This window comes from Aspergillus multicolor (assembly GCF_047715735.1).
Source record: "Aspergillus multicolor strain CBS 133.54 unplaced genomic scaffold BDW74scaffold_11, whole genome shotgun sequence".
Lineage (NCBI taxonomy): Eukaryota > Fungi > Ascomycota > Eurotiomycetes > Eurotiales > Aspergillaceae > Aspergillus > Aspergillus multicolor.
Genome location: NW_027395962.1, coordinates 616,496 through 639,531, shown reverse-complemented (window position 1 = coordinate 639,531; position 23,036 = coordinate 616,496). Strand labels below are relative to the sequence as shown.

Sequence of the window (23,036 nt, the reverse complement as noted above, 5' to 3'; positions counted from 1 at the left end):
ATGAATGAGGAGGCATGCAAAATGGTACTATATTATTCTCCTTGCAAGCAGAGTCAAAGGCAGGCGTCAGGTGGCTTCCGTGCCCGTCCAGAACTAGGAGGGAGTACCCCCCCGTCCTCCGCCCTTGTATAGCTGGGATGAAGCATTTTTGAAGCCAGCGAAGGCCTATTGCATCCGTAGTCCACCCATTATCACTGACTTCGATTCTCCAGGCCGTAGGGAGAGAATATTCCTCGAACCATCCCTCAATATGGCGCTTTCCTTTAAAAATGATGGTGGAGGGGATTGACCAACCCGTTGAATTGACGCATTCGATAGTTGTAACCCATTCCCGATTGCCTGGCTGTATAATCCATGGCTTGCCAGGCATCTCTGCTCGAGCTACCACCTTTGTAGTTGCAATAAGCCCCATAGCAAACCCAGTTTCATCGAAATTATAGATATCTTCGTCGAGTATTCCATGCTCAACTTTGACACGCTGTAGCTCATCGAAATATTGGCCAATTAACTTGGGATCTTTACATAAAGCTCTTTGATGATTAATCCTTCGAGCAAACCTGGATTTGACTTCAGGGCGCCTCTTCGTAAACTCTGTTACCCAGTTCTTTCCGATGGGCGGATACGGCGCTAAGGAACCAGCATTATGAATAATTTGGGCCATCTCACGAACTCTGCAGGGCTTAGGGGCTGCTCCACGTATGTCAAGTGATACTATCCACGCTATTAAGACCTCTTCTTGCTGTAGGGAGAGTCGGTGCCTGGGATTGCGGAGTTCTGCTTGACTTTGTCGGCCCTCTAGTCTTCCTCTGAGTGTATTCGTAGGAATGTTATATGCACGCGCTGCGGGCGTAATTTTTGAGTATTTTCCATTTTTCAAATCTTATATTGCGCAGGCAATTCTGCCCTCTTGCTCAACTAAATTTTGATTCTTTTTACGCGCTTTTGGTGGCATGGTGGTTGATTAAAAACAAAGGCAGGATACGCGATGAGTTTGTTGGGGAAAACGACCGACCGATCGGGAAGAACCGACCGACCGGGAATTACGTTAGTTGCACTTGATTAGTCAAGAGCGGACTCCAACGGGTGACCCACTCGGCTCATGGAGGTCGAAGTCCGCGCTGCCCTTGATAAGAGCGATTAGGGCTGTAGGTAGGAACGATAAGGTCATGGGCAAAGATAGCGATACGGTGGGATCATGCCCTTCCAAGAAATAGCATACTCGTCACTTCGCCAGGTCGTGGGCTTCCTATGCTGCGTTCCTCTACAGATGGCGTAAGCAATATCCATGTATGCCCTAGGAGTCACCACTTCTCATAAGCTACAGTGCGATGTTCTTCACACCAGTCGGTGGCATGGATATATATTTCCGCGATCAAATGACTCTTGTCAGCACCGAATCAATAATGATGCATACTGAAGAACTCTTCGTTGATGCCCCTACCTTCGTGGGCTTTGTAACCCCTGGTGCATTGAAATAAAAAGAATAAAGCAATCGGGACTTCAGCATGCACAGCTCCAGCTTGTACTCCGAGCTGCCAATCCTGGCGCTGGCAGACTAGCGCCTTAAACTTCAGGCAGTAAGACAGAAACTCCTGAGTCACATGCGATTATCTGACGCGTTTTGTCCTCTTCATCTCACTCTTTATCCTATCGCACGTCCCAATGTTCCGATACCTTTTTACCCCTCGCCGCGTGAAACCAGTCATGGACTACAGAATGATGGCCAGGCTCCGGCCAGATGAGCCAAATTCCCAACCGTTCTTCTTCTTCGATCCCTCTCTCAATCCCCCGCGATGGCGCCCCGCCTCTCCACCAAAACACACCGCGCCTCTCCCACCAGCCGGAATTCCAGCCGACAAGATCCACCTCCTTTCATGGAACATCGACTTCTCCACCCCGATGCCCGAGGAACGCATGACAGCTGCCCTGAAATACCTTGGCGAACAACAAGCCGAGCACGAGAAAACCGATGGTTCTCCGACTGTGATCTTCTTCCAGGAGATGGTTGCTTCAGACCTCCACCTCATCAACGAAACACCCTGGGTCCGCGAGAAATTCTACATGACCGATCTGTCGGGTAATTATTGGCGGTCGTACTACGGGACGACGACGCTCGTGGATCGGCGGCTCTCACTGCAGCGCGTCTTCAGAGTCCCGTACAAACTCTCCGCAATGCAGCGCGATGCACTCTTTGTCGACGTCAAGGTCCAAGACTCCGTGGTTCGGCTCTGCAACACACATCTTGAAAGTCTTGCGAGTGGAATTACCAGGCGACCCGTCCAACTCAAGCTCGCCTCGACGTTCATGCTCGGGACAAACAATAGCAGCAGCGAGAACACTGGGCGCGGCGAAGACACCGTCTCCCTCTCTACTCCACACGCAGCAATACTAGCCGGCGACCTGAACGCCTTCGCACCCGAAGATGCTGCAGCGCCCGGTCAGTGCAACCTGACAGATGCATACCTTGCTCTCGGTGGGAAGGAGGGCACCGAGGAGGGCTTCGAGGAGGGCTTCACATGGGGATATCAGAGCCAGAGCGAGTTTCCGCCGCGTCGCATGGACAAGGTGTTGTTTTGCGGCGGGATTGAGCCATTGGCTTATCGGTTGATGGGAAAGGGGTTGAAGATACGGGTGGAGGTAAGAATCTCTGATGATGAGGATAATAATCCCGCTGACGATCCGTTTGAGGATCTCTGGGTGACGGATCATTTCGGTCTTGTGGCGGACTTCAGGATCAAGCCGCGAGAAAGCAACTAGAGTTCAACTTCTCGGACTTTGCCGCCTCATTCTTCAATTCCATTGGGCTTTGCAGTCGGCGCATCCGAAGAACGCCCTAGGCGGTCACTGGAGTTGAGTTCCGGAATCGAATCCCAATAAGCGACCTTCATTGGCAAGGATGATGGGAGTTTAGAAGAGTTACTAGGGTGATTACCCTGAGGTTAATGGCACCCACAGACGAAATACTAATACTGAAATTTGCTAGCCGCGTACGCCTTCTTCGATTTGAGTGCAAATTGTCTGCGAACAACGACAATACGTCGATCATGGTTCTCCTCAACGAGCTGCTGCAGAACATCATCCAGCATCTCCCTACCGAGCGGGATATCTACGCCCTCATTCGTGCGAATAAGAAACTGTTCGGCGCCGCGAAGCATCTTCTTTACGAACACAACGCGAAGGAGAACAACAGCGATTGCCTGATATGGGCAGCAAAAGAAGGAGAAGTGGAAACCATACTCTATGCCGTGTCTGTCGGCAGGGCGAACGTCAACACTGCAATCTGCCCCAAGTATAGAACTAAAACACCACTAATGACTGCTATCAAATATGGAAAGCTTGACGCAGCAAAGAAGCTGCTGAACAAGGCGCGGATGTGAATGCCCGTGATTTCAACCACAGAACGCCACTCATGATTGCTGTGTGGCATCGTTGGGCCAGCATGGTCCGCCTTCTACTCAGCCGTCCAGACATCGAACTGAACTGCGACGAAGGTCTCTACGGCATGAGCCCGTTGTCAATTGCGTGCTATAATATTAAAATGGACATCGATAGAGTGTTGATAATCAATGGCCCCGGCTCATCTCGACGTGAATTCGACCTTGCTGAGCAGAAGGTCGCGGCGAGAAATACACTTATTTGTAGCTATGCAATAGTGGGGTTATTGATCACCCCTGAGCGCGGCAACGTGGACGTCGAGGAAATCGGCTCTCCAAATTCCCTCCTGCGCCGAGCTGAGCATACCCTGGCTGAGTCAAGGTTAACTCCCATTTGAGAGTGCTGGAATCGTCGCGGACTGCCTAACGAGGAAGCTTTTCTGGGTTGACCATGTCCGTCTTCTATTCGGGCAGCTATACTGGGCGAACTGACCAATGTACCATCAGGTTGACAACATGCAATACCGACATGGGATACCATGGGCAAGCATCTTTTGATTTTTGGATCTCGTGTATTGTCGTCGCTATTCTGAAATGAATCTTCTGACACTTTAGGCTTGCGGCGATAGTACGGTATTGAGGCTGTTGATTTCTTGATTGAGCGAGGGACATCGGGTGTGCATGCTATTCTGATGTACAGCCATGGCCTAGGGCCCATGACCTCGAGGCTCCCGTTGCTGAGTCATCTTCATCGCACTCTTCAATCGCGAGGGCCGTTTCTTTATCTTGTCCCTTCTGGTATCTGACTTTCTCTTTTCGTTACTCGAGAACCTGTTTTCTCCAGTCGAGTTGTTACCCATAGCAAGCTCTTTATGAACCTGCCTACTGTACTAAGAAAGTAATGTTGACCATGTTCTTTCGCCTCTCCCCTTCCCAAAACCTGGTCCGTTCCAAGTGTCTTATCGCGCCAACACAACAAGACTAGCATAGGCCGGAGTCATCGCTGCTCATGTACTATGAACAGACTTTTCCCGTGACGAAGGTACAATTCCGAATTCCGCATGACCATGTTCCGCCGTTTCCTTTGGCCTCGGTGCTGAAAGATCCGAAGCGCTTGAAGGTCAGAGTAACTCGTACGATCAAGATCAAACTCTACCTCTTACCATCTGGCTCACTGATCCCGAGGCCGCGGTCAAATACACCGAGTTGGACGCCACAACTCTGTACGAGCATTCCTTGATGTCGTAAAGAAACCTGGATATCCGGGGTCTAGTGTATGAGGGTTCATCCTTCGCGCAAGCGAACGCGTGGCCTGCTCTACTTCATAGGAATCTAGCATCTCGCGTAGAACCGTTTGATGCGGTCCCGACATGGAAAGGACTATGCGCTGAATTGGCCACCAGTCACCTAAAAGCCTCAAGCTATAGCAATCGTTCTACGTATCGCTGTAGATGCCGTCCACAACCCGAAGCGAACTCTTGGATCGGACGAACGTGTCGAAGTCATACGGTCCTTCGAGTGTTCGACCTATATCAAGTGATCGTTGAAGCTGTATGCGGTTGGTAGTAAAACCACCCCGGTCAAATTCAATCGGCTCGCCTAACCGCCCCGACTGCCGAGGCTGCAGTCCAGGCCCAGGGTCATCTGCATGTCAAAAGGCGGAGAACTCCCCATCCCCAGTCTTGGCGGCGGCGTCTTCGCACTGTGATTGAGCGTTCGCCGCCGCTATTTTAGCAGCAACGCTAGGAATGGACCCTAGCTCTTAGCCCTGGCCGATGACTGGCCGTGCGAGGACGGGAACCCGAGCCGTTACTTAATCGGACATTCAAAGCTGGTTGAAAAACTGGAGAGAGGAAAGGAAGAAAACTTAAGCGAATTGCGGAGTATTTGAGTGGCGATTGAAAATGCCCGGATTATCCGAGATGTGATATTATAGATCCTAGCTAATCAAGATACGCACTACCAACGCGAAATAGACCTCTCGGTATAGGACCACCGAGCGTAAACACGGGGCAGTCCTAGACCCTTGCATGCTCCTCCACATGCGTTGCGCGCTCCTTCTCCATAGCCGCATGGGCCGCACCCGGGTCCTCGAGCGCATGGGGAACAAGCTGGTCCCCAAAGAGCTCGTCGATTTGCTCGAGGGTGCGGCCCTTGGTCTCGGGGAAGAACAAGAAGTAGCAAACAGCCGCGATCAAGTTCAGTGCGAAGAAGAGATAGAAGTACTTGAAACCGACGGTATCCAGCGCATCGGGTGTAAATTGCGCGAAGACGAGGTTCACCGTCCAGTTCGTAAAGGTTGTCAGAGCGTTGCCGAGCGCGCGGACTTCGACGGGGAAGATCTCGGCGGGGTAAACCTGATTGGACGTTAATGGAAATTTGACTGTGGAGGTGGGGGCCAAGGAGAGGTGGTTGCTTACCCAAGAGATAATTCCAACAGGGGTGTAGAACAGACTGAAGACAAAGTTCATCGCGACCATAGATCGTAGTTGGTTCTCGTTGTTCTGGTTCATGTATTGCGCTTGCACGGCGTTGACAAGGAGTGCTGCTCCGAGGAAGAGCGCAGAGATGTAGAGTGGCTTGATTCGGCCAACCTTGTCGACAAGGTATAGACCAATGGTGCAGTAGACGATGGACAGGGCACCGCTGATACCGATAATCATGAGGGAGGTCTGATTGTCAATACCAAGGATGGCATAGATACGCGGCCCGTAGCTGTAATCATATTAGTTTTTACCCAAATAGTTTTTTTTTTGGGAAAGGACATACTAGTTGATAACGTTGATACCGGAAAGGGGACCAAATGCCTGGACACCGCATCCAAGAATAAGTCGACGACGCCAAGATGGCTTGGTAATGATCGTTTTCCAGGAAGTGTTCCCGACAGCACGATCGGCTTCAATGACATCGCGGATTTCGCGGAACTCGAGCTCGACGGTGTCTGCCGATGCGCCTTTTCGGAGGCGAGTAAGGACCGCCTTAGCTTCCTCGTGTCTGTCCTTCTCCATCAACCAACGAGGCGACTCGTCCAGGAACCAGATACCGGCAACGAGGATAAGACCTGGCACGTTCTGGAAAGCAAGCGGAAACCGCCCTAGAGTTTGTTAGTGAACGCAACGATGATACAAGATGTAGAATCATACAAGAGAACTCGTTGGTGGAAAACGAGCAACCGTATCCCAGCCATTGAGCCACCAAGAACCCCCAACTCAGCATCCACTGCAGCAAACCGGAAAGCGAAGCTCGCCACTTGGGCTCCGACAGTTCAGCCGCATACATGGGGATGGTAGCTGTGAGCATGCCAACCGCGACACCAGCAATGAAGCGGCCGATGATGAGCATGGTCATGTTCACGGCACCAGCTTGAATGGCACAACCAAGGATAGAGACCAGAGCTCCCGCAAGGATGGTCATCTTTCGGCCAGCCCAGTCCGCACCCGCCATGTTGACAATTGTACCGAGAATGGCGCCACCTTGGAAAGACGAGACAATGCCGCCGGTAACCGTGCTGCTGGGGTCGCTGAAGTAGTCGATGAAGGTGGGTAGGGAGATGGTGGAGGTGATGATACCGCTGTCATAGCCGAAGAGGAAACCTAAACAATGTTAGAAGGGGTTTGCTTTGTTGTGCAAGACTTTGTTACCTCCTACAGCCAGAAAGACGGCCGAGAACACGGTCTTGAAGGTCAACATGGTGACAGTACGCGCAGTGATAGTACTCGCGGATTTCTGGATCGCTGAGCTGCTGCCCACCATGAGGGCAACCAGCTGGCTTTATATACCTAGACTAGGCCTGTCATTGCACGCGACTGGCGTAAAAGGTAAAGCGCACAAACCTGGCACCACGTTTTGCAATGCGGGGCCACACGGGGTACGATACCCCGAGCTCAATAATGTGTAGACCTATCGTACAGTCAAATGCCATGTTTGGGACACCCCGGCAAGACGATTCGGGACCGGTGGACGAGATGTGGAGATAGTTTGGGGTGACTCCGGCTTGGGGTAGCTGCCACCTTGCTCGGCACTTCCGAGGCCAACCGATTGTGGCAGGTGACCGAGCTCGGGGAATCAGAAACCGATGGTCAGATGGTGTGGATCCAGCTGGAATTACTTTAAGCTGGAGTACTAATCCGCTCGAGCTGGCGCTGGCGCAACCTTTCTTCACCCCTCCTTCAATTGTCAAGCGCTGAAAATATGGAGGTTACTCGCTGTGGAATTCACGGTTTCCATGAAACCATCGGACTCGATACGGACGAGCTTCGTTTCTTTTGGGCCCTTCAATCTAGCAACTCGAAAGCGCAGCAGGTCGCATACCGCATAACGGTGTCTTCCGACAAGGGTACCTTGAACGAGCGGCCAGATGCCTGGGACTCGGGGCGCGTCCAGAGCGATGCGCAGCGAAACATCATCTGCAAGCCCAAGTCCGGGTTCAAGTCAACAACAACGTATTATTGGCAGGTGACAGTCTGGGATCAGGATGAGAACAGTTCGCAAAGTACCGTCAATGAATTTTACACCTCATACCCGCGCTCATCGAGGCTCCTCCCGCCGTACAGCATGAACCAAACTTATGTTCGTATCTCAGTCGTTTGAAGTGGTGTGTAGAATTATTCCGCGCTGACCGATTAGATGCCGCACACAAGTTTAATCTTCCGCACTTGGTTCGAAAACGAAGCCGACCGATGGAAGGCCGTCTGGATTGGAAACGGCGGCGATAAGCCAATATACCTCCGCAAATCTGTCCAGCCCCGATCCACCAAGCGCGTCGAGAAAGTGGTCGTATTTGCCTCAGGATTGGGCCATTTCAACCTCTCCGTTAACGGCAAGCCTGCATCCCCGCACGTCCTCGACCCCGGCTGGACGAACTACCACCGAACCGTGCAGTTTGTCGGATACGATGTTACGTCCCAGTGGAGCGACAAGGATAATGTAATTGGCGCACATGTTGGTAATGGCTTCTATGCAGGCGATCAAGGCGACCGGTTCTTCTGGCCGATGTATGAGGACAACACGTACGTGCGGTATGGGAATGAGCTGTGTTTCTTTGCGGAGGTTCATGTACATTACGATGATGGTTCTCATGAAACTATCATTTCGGATCCAAGCTGGAAGGTGCGCAAGAGTGCGACAACACTGGCGAATATTTATGCCTCTGAAGATCACGATCGCCGGGAGTACCCAGTCGGATGGGATGCGCCAGGCTTCGACGATAGCACATGGAAACCTGCCAAGCCGTTGACTGGACCGAGAGGAAAGCTTAGATATCAAAGCCAACCTCCGGTTATCTTGCATAACACCTTCACACCCGTCAGACAGAAGCAGCTTCGGCCCGGAGTCACAATGTTCGATTTGGGCCAGAATTCCAGCATCATGCCGCGAATCGAAGTAAATGGTCCTGCCGGTTCAGAGATCATTATCCGGTACTCTGAGACGGTCGACGATGACGGTGCCGTTTTCATGCCTGATCCTCTGTTCAAAGAGTTTGAATACGGCGTATACACCAAGTTCATACTCGCCGGTACCAGCGACAAAGACATTTGGATGCCCGACTTCTCCTTCACAAGCGCGCGATACATCCAGATTGAGGGAGCATCGCTCGACCGGAACGACGACCTCCCAACAATCCACTCCGTTACAGCTCGCCACGTTTCGTCAGCAGCGAGGCAGTTGGGATACGTCAAGACCGACAAACAAGACGTCAATGATCTCATCAACGCCTGTTACTGGTCATTCTCCTCCAACATCTTCAGCTATCACACAGACTGTCCACAAATCGAAAAGTTCGGCTGGCTCGAAGTAACGTCGCTCCTTGCTCCAGCGACCCAGTACGTCCGAGACATGGAGGCTGTCTATTCGAAAATCCTAGACGACATCATCGACACTCAGGAGTCAAACGGTCTTGTACCGACAATGGCACCCGAAATTAGATACATGTGCGGCCCGCTCCATGACACAATCACCTGGGGCTGCGCAATCGCTTTTCTGCCTGAGCTGATAAAACAGTACTATGGCTCGACCGAGGTGTTTGGAAAGATATACCAGCCTTGTATTCGGTACATGGAGTACATGAAGACCAGAGAGCGACAGGGCGGTTTGATTGAGCACGGACTGGGCGACTGGGGCCGCGATATTGCATTTGGAAATCACCAAGCGAATATCGAGACAGCAGTGTACTACCAATGTCTCCGCAACGTCGCCCTCATGGCAAAGGAGCTCGGCCATCTTGATGACGAGGCAAAATTCACAGCGTGGGCTGAGCGGATTTATGCAGTGTACAACAAGCACCTGCTGATAACCGACAAGACCTCGCGACCGTACGCATTTTATACATCTCTTGACAATCCAGGTACGCATGACTGCACAATGGTTGCACAGGCCATGGCACTGCAGTTTGGGCTCGTTCCCGCTGAATACCGCGCGGACGTAATAAAAGCTTTTTTGTCGGCCTGCGAAGCATCAGGCAACCGCATTGAAGCTGGCGAGATCGGCCTCAAGTACCTATGGAACACACTTGCAGACCCCGATGTCAACAGGCCAGATATTGTCCTGGAGATGGCGCGCCAGGAAGAGCACCCCAGCTATATGCGATTCCTTCGACGGGGTGAAACCACACTTTTGGAGTTCTGGCAAGACGCATGTCGGTCAAAATGTCATGATATGTTAGGGACTATCTATGAGTGGTTCTATGAGGCCGTCCTCGGTGTGAAGCCGGTCGGAGATGCCTATAGCACATGGGCACTGCGACCACCGTTCGCAAGCGAGTTCGGGCTGGTGGAGGGAGAGGTTGACTCTCCATATGGTTTAATCAAGGTGCGGTTTGAGCGAACAGCCGGTGGAGATGTACGACTAGATGTGAGGGTTCCGACGAGCACCACCTGTACGCTCGTCCTTCCTGCTGGTGTCAGGGTTGTCTCGGGGCTGCCAGCCGAAGTACAGACTTCCTCGATTGGTGAGGACGTTGCCCTGCCACAGGGTACATACCAGCTCGTTCTATTGCTATGATAAATGAGCGGCTTGTTTTATGATGGCCATTCCGTTCTATAGAGATGCCATGCCTTAGACTTAGAACATAGATTAGTGAATGAGGTCTTCCGTTCTCTTACCTAACTTGTGCACCGAAGCTTGAATTGTTTATGCACAGCTGACTAACTACTCCTAATGTGTATTGGACGAGGTATTGAGATTGGCCGCTCAGGACAAGCCTTGCCTTCCTCGGCCTTCCAGTTCACTTGTCTGACCAGTAGGCGGGATCTGGGTTACCGGTGGGGTTCTATTCCTTTGTAATTGTGGACGGAGACTCAGGAATTATAGCGCTCAGATCCCACCAGGCAATTGAAGCGGTAAACCAACCTTCCATATGTTGTAGGGAGCGTGTTCCTTGTTGTCTTTGGTAGGCGTGTAGAACCGGGCATCGGTCATTGTCCGCCAAGGCCACCGGCCAGTTTCCCATCGACTTGGCGTAGCTGAAAGCTCTCCCAGCTATATGACGGTAATCATTGAAAACTGTAAGCGTGACATAATCTTCTGGTACTACCTTCCGCATGGACATGGTGAATGAAGGCAGCTAATTGAGTATGGGCCTTGAAGTGCGATGCCATGGTTGTCGGAGCACGAACGGGGGCGTGGAGCACAACCAGTAGAACCTTACACCCGCCAATAGGCGCTAGACCACATTTGGCACTTCACACTAAGCCTAACTGGGCTGAGTAGGTGTTTGTCGCTGAAGACACCGGCAGCAGTGTCCCTCTCTCCCTTCACTTGCTCTGATCTTTGGACTTGCCTCCTAGACAAAAAGCTGATATCTAATCATGTTCACACTTGAAGTGCCTGTCATGACGGTACATGCTTAGACTTCCCAGCGGTCGTAACGTACGGGCCACTTGGTGTCGGCAGGACAGGTAGGCACAGCCCATCTTGAAGGCGGATGGAGGTTGTACTGATAGATACTACTCTCTTGGCATATTATACTGTAGACTATGTTTAATGAGCGGCAGGACGCTCCAATAGGCCGTGCAAAACCTCACCGCGCTGTGTATGTTACTCGCGATACATTGCCATCCGGACAAACTTGACGACAAAGCTCACGGGCACTTGATCTTCCGTGACACAAGATTGGGATGATTGCGTCAGACGGCTTCTCAAATTGGGAGCTCGAGCTAACGTTGTCTTTGTTTGCTAGACAGCGCGCCGAAGCCGAGGTCACGGATGCGTCGCGCGGACCGGACGAGACCTGGACACAACACCCAAGTTCTCTATCCAACTGAGACTCTGTAAGGCCTGAAAGGACCATCTGATCCCCTACGAAATCTGGACCATCGCTTTTGGCAATAGAACTCCGATCGAAAACTTGAAAAACCTGTCACGGCCACCGTGTGGCTTGAACATATGTATCTGCTCACATTGCACTTTTCTTCCCTCAAGGTTGCACAGCCTTCCGATTTGGGAGCCTGGCTGCAGGTCACCGTAGTAATGCGTGTTATCTAGGCACGATAGAGGTTTGAACTGAGTGGATACTGTGACACTGGTCCAAATGCGATAGATGGAACGGTGCTTAGGGAAGGGTAGTGCATAGCGAAAAGGTGGAGAGAAGCGTCCAAATTCTGCTGACAAGATGTTTCTCTGCAGTGAGGAGAAGGCAAACGACATAACTAGGGTGCGGTGTTTTCCCCGCACAGCAGTGCTGCATCTTTGGCATCCGAGGAAGTGATTGCTCTCGTGCTACCAGACGGGAAGCTGAGTGAACCTCCTTCTCAGTTATGTGTTGACAAGGATGACACGTTGCAGTCTTAACTACTCATAGCGACCGACCATTGCCTTTCTACGGCCACGTATGACGAGAACATTTGAAGGTGGGCAAAAAGGTTGCGAAGGAGGCCGAGAAGACTATGACGAACACCCGCGTGGTTTGCTGTTAATTGTGGAACATCGCACCGATACTCGTCACACAAGCCCAGAACGGATGCAACAAACTTGACATCTTGCAGGGATAAGCTAAATAGTAACATCGGAGCACGATTTAGCAAGTCTGGAGTTGACGGTCTGGACCCGTCGGTGATGGCATGACGATGCCAGGGAGGTCGAGAAGGTCATATAAGAGGGGTAGGAATCCCTCTTCCCTCAAGACCAAGGCAGGCACAACTTACTCATACAGTCGTTATTTCAACCATCAATATGGCCTTAACACTTGCCTTCTACCTGGTCTGTACCTTGCTGCTTGCACTCCAAAGCAGTGCAGGCCGCCTGCACGCAAGGCAATCACCAAACCAGTGCCCCACGAGCAGGACTTATGTTGCAGTCTCTGGAGACACTTGCGCAAGGATTGCCTCGGCTCATAGCGTCCCTCGCGGCTCATTGATCGCCATTAATCAAGTTCGCCCGGACTGTGCTGACCTCCGAGGTAAGTTTCATGTTCACTACAGTGGACTAGATTGACTAACAGAGATACAGTCGGCCAGGTGCTATGTCTACCCGAACCATGCGCCCTCTTTCCGGTCGAGATTGGAATGACTTGCCAAGACATCGTCGAGGACAACCTCCTCGATTACGAAGAGTTCCTTGAATGGAACTCATATCTCAACGACGAATGCACAAACCTCTGGGCCGGCGATGAGGTCTGCGTGTCCCCACCAGCACCCTTACCGTCTCCAACAGCCTCGTCTAGCCCGTCAACGCTGCGGAAAAGAGTCTACGCTACTTCGGTCGTTGACCCCCCCGGTCCTGTCCCTCGCGGCACCACAAAGAATTGCGGCCAATACTACGAGGTCAAATCGGGCGACTACTGTGACTCCATTGCCGACCGCTTCAGCATCGACTATGAGCTGTTCAGGGACATCAACCCGGCCATCGACGCGCAGTGCACCAACCTCATTCCAGGACTCTACTACTGCGTCTCGCCGACTGAGAACTGGAACCAGACAGCGACCACCACCACCGCGACGTCTGCGTACGCAACTGCCCCGGCCCCCACCACCAGTGGGACGACTGCGAACTGCTACGAGGTATTTTGACGAAGCCTGTTAGCTGGACCTACGCTGACTCATTGTAGTGGTACGTTGTTCAATCCGGGGACACCTGCAACCGCATCGCTGTGAGCTACGGTATTTCCATTGACGACATCCGCCGTTGGAATCCGAGCGTCAGAGCAGACTGCTCTAATTTGAGATCCGGCCGCGCCTACTGTGTTCACGGTGATCCCGCCAGTCCTACATCGCCCGCGTCGACTCCAGCTCAGGCTACGCTGACCCCAGCGACTCCGACCCCAGCCATGTGAGCGGATGACAACCACAATGTATGGGAATGAGGCATTAAAATTGGCTACCCATCCGCAATGTCCTACATACCTGCTCGCGTTTTGATTGGGTCTCTGCTGTAATGCCGCTGTACCTTCTCTGAGTGAGGCTTTCTATCTGGATAACGGAAAAAAAGGACAGATTAATTGAGCTTCTGTTTATAATTCAAATGACCTCTGAATGTTGTAGCCTTAAGCACCGACCAGAGCAAATTTTCTAGTGTTTGTAAACGCTGCAAGTTTCGACCCATGAATAGCTATCTCTCTTCATCATACTCAATTCTTCCTCAATATCGGCGTTGGTCATTGCTGTAGGAAACGGCCAGATGACCTCTTGGTGCTTCGCTCAGTTGAAGTGTTACTCCACTGTCTCTCTCCCCACCACAACTCATCTTCACCTTCAGGGAACACCGCAATCTGCTCTATTTCTCGAGATTTGTCTCTTTATACTCTAAACTATTTGTTTGTCAGGCCGCAGCTAATAGAATCTATTTTCATCGCCTTACCGTAGCGCGAGGTATACTGGCCTCCGGTTTGTAACCCATCTCCATTCCTGGTCTCAAGAAGCCACTCAAGTCTTTCGCTCATGTTGCTGACATTCTAGAATTACCCAGGCCAATTCGCGATGGAACTATGCTTCCTTCCAAACGAGATACTGATCCTGATCGCCGAGTCGCGGGAGGAACGCAATGACTGTCTGAGCCTCGCCCGTTGCTGCCGTCTTTTCTATGAGACCCTGATGCCTCTTGCTTTCACCAAGATTGAGCTACAGTCGAACTGTCAATATGTGCTCAGCATACTGGTGCATATGCTCTACGGAACCATCGCTATGCTAAAAGTGTGGTCCCTGAACCTGAAATTACGGTGGTGCGACCACCCGTCGAAACCCAGATTCAAACGGAAGCTAATGCTCGAGGCCATCCGGCGTCTGACAAAGAGCGAGTACAATATCGAAAGTTGGGAGAACTACCTCCGTGAGAAGCCCGACACCAGTGGTTGGGGACCAACCGATGGGTGGAAAGCACTGCTATTGACCCTGGTCCCAAACTTGGAAGTTCTCAGCATAGAAGGCGAGTTTATTTCCACACTTCGCAGACAGGTAGTAACAAAGGTGTCCCGTCGACAACGTCCTTTCGCCACCGTGCTAGCTTTGGGCCGCTTGAGAGAGGTCTCACTTGAGGCAGGCCTTAGTGTTGCTTCAGGAGCCTCCTTCCTGGAGGATGATATCATACCCTTTCTCTCTTTGCCAACTATGTGTGAGCTCTCGTGCAGATGTTTCTATGACAGTGGAGAATATGGAGAGGAGCAGATTCCAACCAAGTGTGATATTGACGATCTCGCGTTCTGGGACTGTAATTCACAGACTGGATTCCGCAGCATTGTGCACGCCTGCAAAAAAACTGAAGAAATTTTGCTATCTTCATAGCCGTGATTTTCACAAGAACCCGCTGAGCCCTTGTGACATTTACAACACCGTACTTCACCACGTCAATAGTCTGACGCATGTTGTCATCTCCTACCGTATCGGGCAGGACGCTTCTGACCCCGGAGAGGATGTGTTTCTTGGTTCTCTCCATTGCTTTTCCCGCCTCGTGCGCCTACGCCTACGCGCTACCAATCTACTCCCATGGGATTCCGCAAACAAGCGTTTTGAGGAGCGCCTGACATGTGTGTTGCCTCCTTCTCTCAAATCGCTGGAGATAGATGATTGTCACAAGTCGCCGAATCCTGACGCACTCGTTCAACAACTTGCGGATCTATACCACATTTCGCGTGAAGGGTTTTACGAGATTAAGCACTTGGCGCTCTGCGGTGTTTTCCTCGATTGGTCCCCGAGAGGTCCCCCTGGCGATGGAGTTGGTGTTTTAATGAAAGAGCTCTGGATTCAACTTGCTGTCCGTCTGAGTTTAGTAATTGGGGAAGGCTCCTTTATGATGGCAGATGCCAATGCCGAAAGAGAATATGGAAACGGCTACATACGCAAACACGCTTACCTACCAAGTGCTCTTCTCAGGTTCTTGCAAGAAGGAGCTGTGTGTTGAAAAGATGCAGACAGTGTCAAAAATGAGTCAAATTGCATGGACCGATGAAATCCGATCTTCCGTATTACGAATCTACACGAGAGAAATACGTACTTTAGCTTCTGATGCTGCCTGTATTTGTGTGCTACATAGTCAATGAATCTTTTCTGGACTACATCTGGGTGCCAGGAGAGAGGCGTGCCCTCGAATCTTCTTAAGCATCTTTTAATTTCACCAAGAACAATATCAGGAGAGTCTTAAAGCGTTGAGTACATCTCATACAAAGCACAAAACTGTTACTCTGCTCTGCTTCTGACATTGATTTTGAGGAAGCCACGGGCGATGTTTTCTTGGCGCTTTTTCACCTTCAGTTTCTACTCTCTTTATCTCTCTTTCATCAACATCTTCTTTGGTGTCATTATAGGTATCCCTTGCATCTATTTTACTAGGTTAGGCATTGTCGCTATTTGAGAAAGCCTGGGATTGCGCTCTACCGGTTTCCGTCCTGCTTCATCGCGACAACCCACACCCCTCCTCCGCACCCTACGACGACTCTTTCTTCCTCTCTGATTACCCAAACGAGCTTGTGTCTGCGATCCTGGTACGGATTTATCACCATCTAAGTTTGTAACAATATTCCTCTTCACATACAGAGCTGTGAGCCCCCCTCACTAACACACAGGTTAGTTTAGGTCAAGCCATGGCCGACTTCATCTCCTTCCCCAACTAACTCCTTATATCCATCGCCGAGTCCCTCTGTGACCGTGATGACCGTCTCCGCCTTGCACAATGTTCGAAGCGTTTTTACACGGTAGTAATGCCATTGACTTTCAAAATCATCTCGCTCAAGATGAACTCTTCGTGGCAACTTACCAGTCTGGTCAACTTACTTCTACAAAGCCCCCGGTACGCGGGTGCGGTTCGCACGCTGTTGCTGAAGGAGGGGTTTGGAATACCACCACCGAAGTGTAGGTGGAACGAGAGACTTGTTTCAAACGCTCTCAAGGGCCTGGCATTGACCGACCAAGAGCGTGCCGACTGGAAGACCTGGTTGCAAGGGAAGGACAAGGATACGTACGATTGGCCGGACGACAGCTGGCGCGCTCTGTTGTTGACACTTTTACCGAACTTCGAAATGTTCAAGATGGACTGGGTACATGACTCCAAGCGTATGCAGAAGGTGTTTGAGCGTGCGGCTGGCGAGGACAAGCCGCCCGGTACTTGGCCCACTTTTCGCTGGTTGAGAGAGTTCTCTATCCCGGAATGGGACAACGACTGTGCCGTTGGAGTCCAAATGGACTTTCTCCAGCCATTAATCAAGTTGCCGGGAATGCGCAGAGCGTCATGTTGGGGTGTCGTTAACGGCTCTATCGGCGAGGCTGAGGACCGCAGCAGGGAACTTTTCCGATCTTCGAACGTCACACACATTTCCTTACACTCGAGTTTCTGCGAAAAGGAGATCGCGCCGGTCATACTTGCATGCAAGCGTTTAGAATCCTTCGTTTACGAGCACATCCCCTCAAAGAGGCCCTTGAGCCTCCCGGCGCTTTATCAGTCGCTCTACGAACACAAGGGTAGCTTCACTGAGATCGATATTCATTACGAGCAGAGATCGATGCGTGTGCCCTCGGCAAAGGAGAGTATGTTCCTGGGCTCTTTCCAAGAGGTCAGGATACTTAAGAGCCTGCGTCTCCGCGCCGCCAATCTACTCGACTGGGCCGGCCTTATCGATTTGCCCATCACTACCTTGCTGGAAGTCTTTCCAATGAGCCTCAAGTCGATAAGTATTGACGAGTCTGATGAGTATCCGTGCGCACCATCCCTGATTGAAATCTTACGTGGTGTGGATAGCGACCGGGGTCAAGGCAGAATCCCTCTGTCAACGTTAAGAATCAATGGATAATTTCTCGATTATGAGGATTCGTACCAGGCGTAAACTGGTTCAATTCGTATACTGCGAACAATGAGGTGTGCTGATGCTTCGCTACACCGGGCCCGTGATCCGGGCGTTTTATTTTGCATGCAGGATATGGGTCTAGAGGAAGAGATGGGTAATGGGTTAATCCCGGGCTCGTGCTATACTGGCCACGTTTGTTAGCGGAATCTAGCAGCAGTTTTATAATTATGTTCATATACACATGGCCTTTCTCTGTGTGACCCGGGCACGATGATAACCCGGCATTGTGATCGCCTTTGTTAGGTCTCTTGAGTTATGAAAATGGCACTCATGGGGTCCTCTTAATCCATTCCAAGTAGAGCCTAACACCTTCCCATCATAAGTCTACCAGACAGGGTTCCGTCTGCAGGGAGAGCCTAGAGCCTAGTTGATTGCTATGGCATGCCGGCCCCCGAAACACTGGCAAGCTATCCAATCAAGTGTGTGCTTAGTTAGTATTGAGCTACGAATCTGAAACTGGACCCGGACTCCTGAGTCCCAGGTTCGTACTCCGTCCGTTCGACAGCCAAAGCAACGTCGTGTAGGCCTTTGAAAGAACATTGAAGTTGCTCAGTTCCGTCTTTCCCCATCAGCAAGTACAAAGGCCGCCGTAATGGGAAAGTAACACGACAAAGCAGGTACAGTGGACAATAGAGCCATCGCCATTGCCCCATATACCTGTTCAAGGGCTCGGTCTCCATTATTGTTCCTCATTTTACCAATACAACAATAAAGTGTGTCATTTTATACAATATGTTTGAACCAGCAGCAAGAATTGCAGCGCACGTCGCGCGCACCCTGGACAGGGTGAATGTCCCCAACGTCCTCTGGGGTTGGGCAGCCCTCGCGCTTGTGCAAAGAGATCTCAACTTCCCAGTAAGTGCACCAAAATCCAGGACCCACCATCGCTGACAATGATTCCACTCTAGGACATCGAGTTCGTAATCAACGACGCCAGCGCCCCCATCGCAATCGCCGCCCTCATCGCAGAAAAATACCCGCACTGCGTAGACGCCAAGTGCATGGAACTTGACGAAGCGCGCATGCCAAACTACGCCGGTATCCTCGTTGACGAAAAGCGTCGCTACCACATCGTCGGACTTGCGCACTTCCATGTCCCCGTCGAACACAAAACATGAACCGTCACCCTCCTGCCCAAATGGACGACGCTCTTCTGGCTGTCTGAGCTGCCGCTCCGCCCGGACCAGGAAGACATGGAACTCATGATCTCAACTGATATTACGGTGCCCATAGCGCCTGGCGTCAAGAATGGCCCAATTGGACCGTGGTCGAGCCTGTACCCTATTACGGTCCTCAACGCAGACAGTTTACCAAGTCGTATATCTGGCTTGAGTTGTCGGGACTATGAGCGGGATGATCGGTTTATGGAGTTGTGGGCGGGTATGCTGCGTGAGCTTTATGATGAAGAGATGTTCCGCAAGTGTTCGCGGCGGCGGTTTAGAGGGTCTGGGAGGGGCATGTTGCGGATCGCGTGAAGGAGACGGAGAGGGCCCTGGTCCATCCGTATCTGCCGCTGTTGGATTTGAGGGATGAGATGATTTCTAACGGGGAGTTGCCCGGGGATTTGCCTGAGGCTGATCGGGGGATGTGGTAATTCCATTGAAGAGTTATTCGACCTGGATTGAACGGGGTTCTGGGTTCGTTTGTCTGGTGTTTGGAGCGTTTTTATTGTGCTTGGTTTACGTTGTGTTATTTGGGGATTGTCACCACAGTTGGTTGGATTATTGGCATAGCGACCATTTTCGAAGAAGCTAATGGAGTCGGTAGAGAGCGATTTCAACAAGAAATGATGCCTTTCACCTAGAACCATCGTAACGAAATATTTTCCGAAGTAAGCAACATTGAAAATCACCCAATTCTCAATTCCAAGGCGAGGGATAGGCACATCCTTCAGGTTTACCCTACCAAGTCCTTTGTCTCAATCCACCTTAAGACTACCACTCAGACACGGTTCGAAACCCCTAGTAACTACTCCCCATCCTCGCCCTCAACCTTCCCCCAACCCACCAAAGCCCCAAGGGCGCCGGGACCCCAAGAGCCAACCCCGCAAACGCCAGCGTACTATTCGCCCACCCATACCCTAAGACCTTATACATGCTGGGCGCAAAGAGGGGAAAACAAAACGCCGTCAGAGAACGGAGTAACTGCGCCGCCGCCGCCGCAGAACTGATGTGTTGCGGGTATACCTCGATGATGTACGCAGACATGGGCATCCCGTTGCTCTGCATGCCGAAGGACGCGAGGAACATCGCTGTGTCGACGATGGACCAGTGGAGCTTATAGGATGCGGACCAGCCGTAGAAGAAGAGTCCTAGGGGGCCGAGGAGGGCGCCGAGGAGGGTTAGGGGGAGGCGGGATTCGGGAGTAAGGTCTGAGTGGGTGGTACGGTGGCGGGCGTAGTGCCAATCCATGAGGTATGCTGTTACCTGCGACCCTAGGACCTCTCCGGTTGCGATGGCGATGTAGTGTAATCCCGACAATTCAACGGACATATTGTAGTGCTCTGTCCAGAGGGAGGAAAATGTTGAGAGGACGATGTAGAGGATTCCGTAGTCGAATGCGGAAATCAGGGCGTTGATTTGGATTATCGGGTGTGTGAGGAGGAGGCGGAGGGGGCGGGTGGTTGCTCTTCCTAGCATGGAGAGATAGGTGTGCTGGTGCTCGGTGTGCTGGCGTTCTTCGAGCGTTTGGTAGCGCGGATCGTGTCTTGTTCGACGGAGCTTGGCAGCGCGCTTCTTGAGTATTGTGGGTGCGTGCGTTTCCTTGAAGACGTTGAATGATACGGCGATCATGATCGCTTGGAAAATGGACGTTGACCAGAACATCCAACGCCACGTTGTGCGGCCGGCCATGAAGCCGCCGATTATTGGACCTACACACATATTAGCATCGGTAATGAAGGTGAAGAGATTGGAAGATAACGGACCAACCGCGCTCCCCAACAACGGTATAAGCAGATAAACACCGAGACTCTTGCCTCTCTGCTCAGGGCGCCATACATCACCAAGTACACCACTAGCCAGCGCATAGATTGCACTCGCTCCAAAACCAGCCAGGAACCGTGCCGCGATGAGAACCTCCTTGGTATCCGCGAATCCACAGACCAGGTTCCAAATCAGGAACCACACGTTACTGACATGCAGAATCGGCTTGCGCCCGTAGACTTCAGACAGCGGGCCGATGAGGAGCGGCCCGATCGCGGTCGCTAGCAGATAAATTGAAAGCGCCATCGCGGATTCCGTGGAGCTCATCTGTAATTCCGACGAGATTAGTGGTAGCGCGGGAGACATGATTGTGGACACCATGATGCGGTTGAAGCCCGTGGCTGAGAGGACGTCTGTCACGGCCCATTTCTTCCCGGTCGGCCAGTCTTTTGGGTTGGAGGGGTCGGTTGGGAGGGTGAAGGTGACCAGGTAGGGGTCGATGGAATTCTCTTTGCTAGGGTCTTTTGAGATGGGAATAGCGTTGAGCTCGATGTCTGTGTTTGTGGTGTGGGCAGCGATGGGGGCAGGTGTGATAGGGTCGGAAGGCAGGGGAGACGGTTCGGTCGGTTTGGCCATGTTGGGCACATGGACTTGGACGGACTGACGGGAAGGGGATTCGCGGGACTGGCTGTTGAGATTGCGATCAGAGATGTACGATATAAGTACCATCCGCTCCTTTGTTCAGGCCATAGGCACCATTAGGCAAACGTCCGACTATCGGCAGCAGGAAGGCAACTCCAGGATCTGATAAGATTGATTACCAAACTAGAAACAAACGATGTAACCTTACGACCCGGATATACCGGCAAAATCTTGGATAAGATGTGCGATTGGGTGCCAGAAATGTCAAAGGATCCTGGTGTAAGCGCTAAGGAGTAGAGGGCTGAGCCGAGCCGAGCTTGTGACAATGAAGCAAGGTAGCCGAGGTGCTATGCTTTGGCCAGCTGCCTGATAATCAAGAAATGAGATAAAGGTGCATTTTTGCGACAAAAATGGGTCCATTTGGTCGTAGCTAAAGGTAGGCAAGGTAGGATACAACAGTTTTCCAAGGGTTGCGCTGCAGCAATCAACCAGGGCGGGGATAAATGTCGCGGTCAATACTCGTCTCTCTCCGGGTAGCTAAGTATCGATCCAGTCTTTTAAAAGACGTTGGAATCTCCAAGAAAATTCGTCAATTGGCACATCAAAGCTCTTCGGCGTACGTTGAATCGGGCACATAAGCCGGGAAGTTGTAGGTAGGCGGGCACACTTCCCAAGGTGGGGTACGCGGGGCATGCAGAGAGAGCACCATTCTTGATCCAAGAACTGGGGATTCTTGAAGCAAGTCGTGAAAGTCGCGCTGCACTCTCAACTGCCCCAAACAATACGCGGCGTAGTGAGCGAGCCAATCGAGCAAGCGGTCATCCGCCAGGAGCGAGCGGAACGAGACGCGCAGGGCAGCAATGACGCCGAGCTGGGTTTCCAGGGTAGTCGGTTGGTCAAGGCTCTTGAAGGCGGCCGTTGCGCGAGTGAAAGATAGAGATCGAAGCTCGGGGATAATGTAGATGCTGCAGAACACGTAGAGACGGATGTGCGCCAGGAGCGGGTGGTTCTCGTGCGTGAGGTCGGTGTCCGGCGCGGAGAGAGAGATCGCGTTGATGTCGAGGTTATCAGTGGAATCAGATTTGGTATTGTCGCTCTTACCGTCTTCCTTTGCTCCGTTCACTATAGCCTCCGCCTTCAGGATTGTCGGCTCGTTCGCGTGGGTGGCCTTGATGATGGCGGGGTAGTCGCCCGTGTAAGCCCATTCGATGAATCGAGCTAAGGTTCCCTCAGAGGTATCCTGAAAAGTATAGACCTTTTTCTTAGACTCCTCAAAACCGCGATCAAATGCAGATGCTATGGCCCTGGACTTTGAAGCGAGCAGGCTACGGTGGATCTGGAATGGGCGGCCAGACTCTGTGGCTTTCAAGGAGACGATCTCGGAGTCGAGAAAGCTATCGTCGCTCAGCATTCCGTGTTCGATAGGACAGAGAGCCTTACCTAAAGTACGGTAGGGCATGTTCCTTGGACATAATGGCGATGGACGATGCTTGATGAAGAGAGGAGTGAGTGTTGATGGGAGGAGGGAAGTGTTCTTGGGCTGGCAAACAGCGAATCTTTTATGGACACACTGCGGGGGTTTGTATCACCAAGATCCACTTGTTCGAATAGCAACTTTAACGAAGGAACAGTGACGGATAGCTATTTAGACCGCTCATCCATGTTAATTGCATTGCTAGATCTTGCGTCAAGATTCGCAGTTGCTATGGTGGTAAGCGGAGAAACCGCCACATGATACCACAAAGAGCAGCCAGATGTATCTCATTAGTCCGGGGATGAGAGAAGAGACCTGAACACAAGAGTTGGTTGCTTCGCGGCAACATCCGGGCTGGA

General features: G+C 51.7%; 10 protein-coding genes across 10 annotated transcripts; 7 read left to right on the top strand and 3 right to left on the bottom strand.

The window, feature by feature from the left end:
* Positions 1-698: 698 nt before the first annotated feature.
* On the top strand, positions 699-2,757 carry BDW74DRAFT_167772 (endonuclease/exonuclease/phosphatase family protein; the record flags this gene model as incomplete). Its single annotated transcript, XM_073726731.1, has 2 exons — positions 699-754; positions 1,728-2,757. The coding sequence occupies 2 exons, from the start codon at positions 699-701 to the stop codon at positions 2,755-2,757; spliced, it is 1,086 nt and encodes a 361-aa protein (XP_073584296.1).
* Positions 2,758-3,044: 287 nt separating this feature from the next.
* On the top strand, positions 3,045-3,772 carry BDW74DRAFT_177938 (uncharacterized protein; the record flags this gene model as incomplete). Its single annotated transcript, XM_073729049.1, has 2 exons — positions 3,045-3,289; positions 3,346-3,772. The coding sequence occupies 2 exons, from the start codon at positions 3,045-3,047 to the stop codon at positions 3,770-3,772; spliced, it is 672 nt and encodes a 223-aa protein (XP_073584295.1).
* A 1,492-nt stretch (positions 3,773-5,264) lies between these two features.
* Positions 5,265-7,209, bottom strand: BDW74DRAFT_185092 (sugar porter family MFS transporter). The gene is made up of 5 exons (XM_073730964.1): positions 7,016-7,209; positions 6,518-6,967; positions 6,144-6,468; positions 5,795-6,089; positions 5,265-5,731 (listed from the first exon to the last, which is right to left on the bottom strand). Exons 1-5 carry the CDS (start codon positions 7,125-7,127, stop codon positions 5,393-5,395), a joined length of 1,521 nt encoding a protein of 506 aa, XP_073584294.1. The 5' UTR covers positions 7,128-7,209; the 3' UTR covers positions 5,265-5,392.
* Positions 7,210-7,546: 337 nt separating this feature from the next.
* On the top strand, positions 7,547-10,373 carry BDW74DRAFT_185086 (uncharacterized protein; the record flags this gene model as incomplete). The annotated part of the gene is made up of 2 exons (XM_073730963.1): positions 7,547-7,943; positions 8,001-10,373. The coding sequence occupies exons 1-2, from the start codon at positions 7,566-7,568 to the stop codon at positions 10,371-10,373; spliced, it is 2,751 nt and encodes a 916-aa protein (XP_073584293.1). The 5' UTR covers positions 7,547-7,565.
* A 2,169-nt stretch (positions 10,374-12,542) lies between these two features.
* Positions 12,543-13,641, top strand: BDW74DRAFT_167753 (uncharacterized protein; the record flags this gene model as incomplete). Its single annotated transcript, XM_073726728.1, has 3 exons — positions 12,543-12,768; positions 12,819-13,369; positions 13,417-13,641. 3 exons carry the CDS (start codon positions 12,543-12,545, stop codon positions 13,639-13,641), a joined length of 1,002 nt encoding a protein of 333 aa, XP_073584292.1.
* A 643-nt stretch (positions 13,642-14,284) lies between these two features.
* Positions 14,285-15,085, top strand: BDW74DRAFT_177934 (uncharacterized protein; the record flags this gene model as incomplete). The annotated part of the gene is made up of 1 exon (XM_073729048.1): positions 14,285-15,085. The coding sequence occupies one exon, from the start codon at positions 14,285-14,287 to the stop codon at positions 15,083-15,085; it is 801 nt and encodes a 266-aa protein (XP_073584291.1).
* A 1,445-nt stretch (positions 15,086-16,530) lies between these two features.
* Positions 16,531-17,583, top strand: BDW74DRAFT_177933 (uncharacterized protein; the record flags this gene model as incomplete). The annotated part of the gene is made up of 1 exon (XM_073729047.1): positions 16,531-17,583. One exon carries the CDS (start codon positions 16,531-16,533, stop codon positions 17,581-17,583), a length of 1,053 nt encoding a protein of 350 aa, XP_073584290.1.
* Positions 17,584-18,369: 786 nt separating this feature from the next.
* BDW74DRAFT_177932 (uncharacterized protein) lies at positions 18,370-18,755 on the top strand (the record flags this gene model as incomplete). The annotated part of the gene is made up of 2 exons (XM_073729046.1): positions 18,370-18,492; positions 18,546-18,755. The coding sequence occupies 2 exons, from the start codon at positions 18,370-18,372 to the stop codon at positions 18,753-18,755; spliced, it is 333 nt and encodes a 110-aa protein (XP_073584289.1).
* Positions 18,756-19,598: 843 nt separating this feature from the next.
* Positions 19,599-21,217, bottom strand: BDW74DRAFT_185083 (uncharacterized protein; the record flags this gene model as incomplete). The annotated part of the gene is made up of 2 exons (XM_073730962.1): positions 20,564-21,217; positions 19,599-20,509 (listed from the first exon to the last, which is right to left on the bottom strand). Exons 1-2 carry the CDS (start codon positions 21,195-21,197, stop codon positions 19,599-19,601), a joined length of 1,545 nt encoding a protein of 514 aa, XP_073584288.1. The 5' UTR covers positions 21,198-21,217.
* A 587-nt stretch (positions 21,218-21,804) lies between these two features.
* BDW74DRAFT_177930 (BTB/POZ domain-containing protein) lies at positions 21,805-22,675 on the bottom strand (the record flags this gene model as incomplete). The annotated part of the gene is made up of 2 exons (XM_073729045.1): positions 21,805-22,597; positions 22,644-22,675. 2 exons carry the CDS (start codon positions 22,673-22,675, stop codon positions 21,805-21,807), a joined length of 825 nt encoding a protein of 274 aa, XP_073584287.1.
* Between the last annotated feature and the right edge of the window lie 361 nt (positions 22,676-23,036).

Coding starts and splice junctions, on each gene's coding strand:
- BDW74DRAFT_185092 (XM_073730964.1), bottom strand. CDS start 7,127: ATGGTGGGCAGCAGCTCAGCGATCCAGAAATCCGCGAGTACTATCACT. Junction 6,469..6,517: donor TTCCACCAACGAGTTCTCTT/GTATGATTCTAC, acceptor AACAAACTCTAG/GGCGGTTTCCGCTTGCTTTC. Junction 5,732..5,794: donor CTGTTGGAATTATCTCTTGG/GTAAGCAACCAC, acceptor ACGTCCAATCAG/GTTTACCCCGCCGAGATCTT.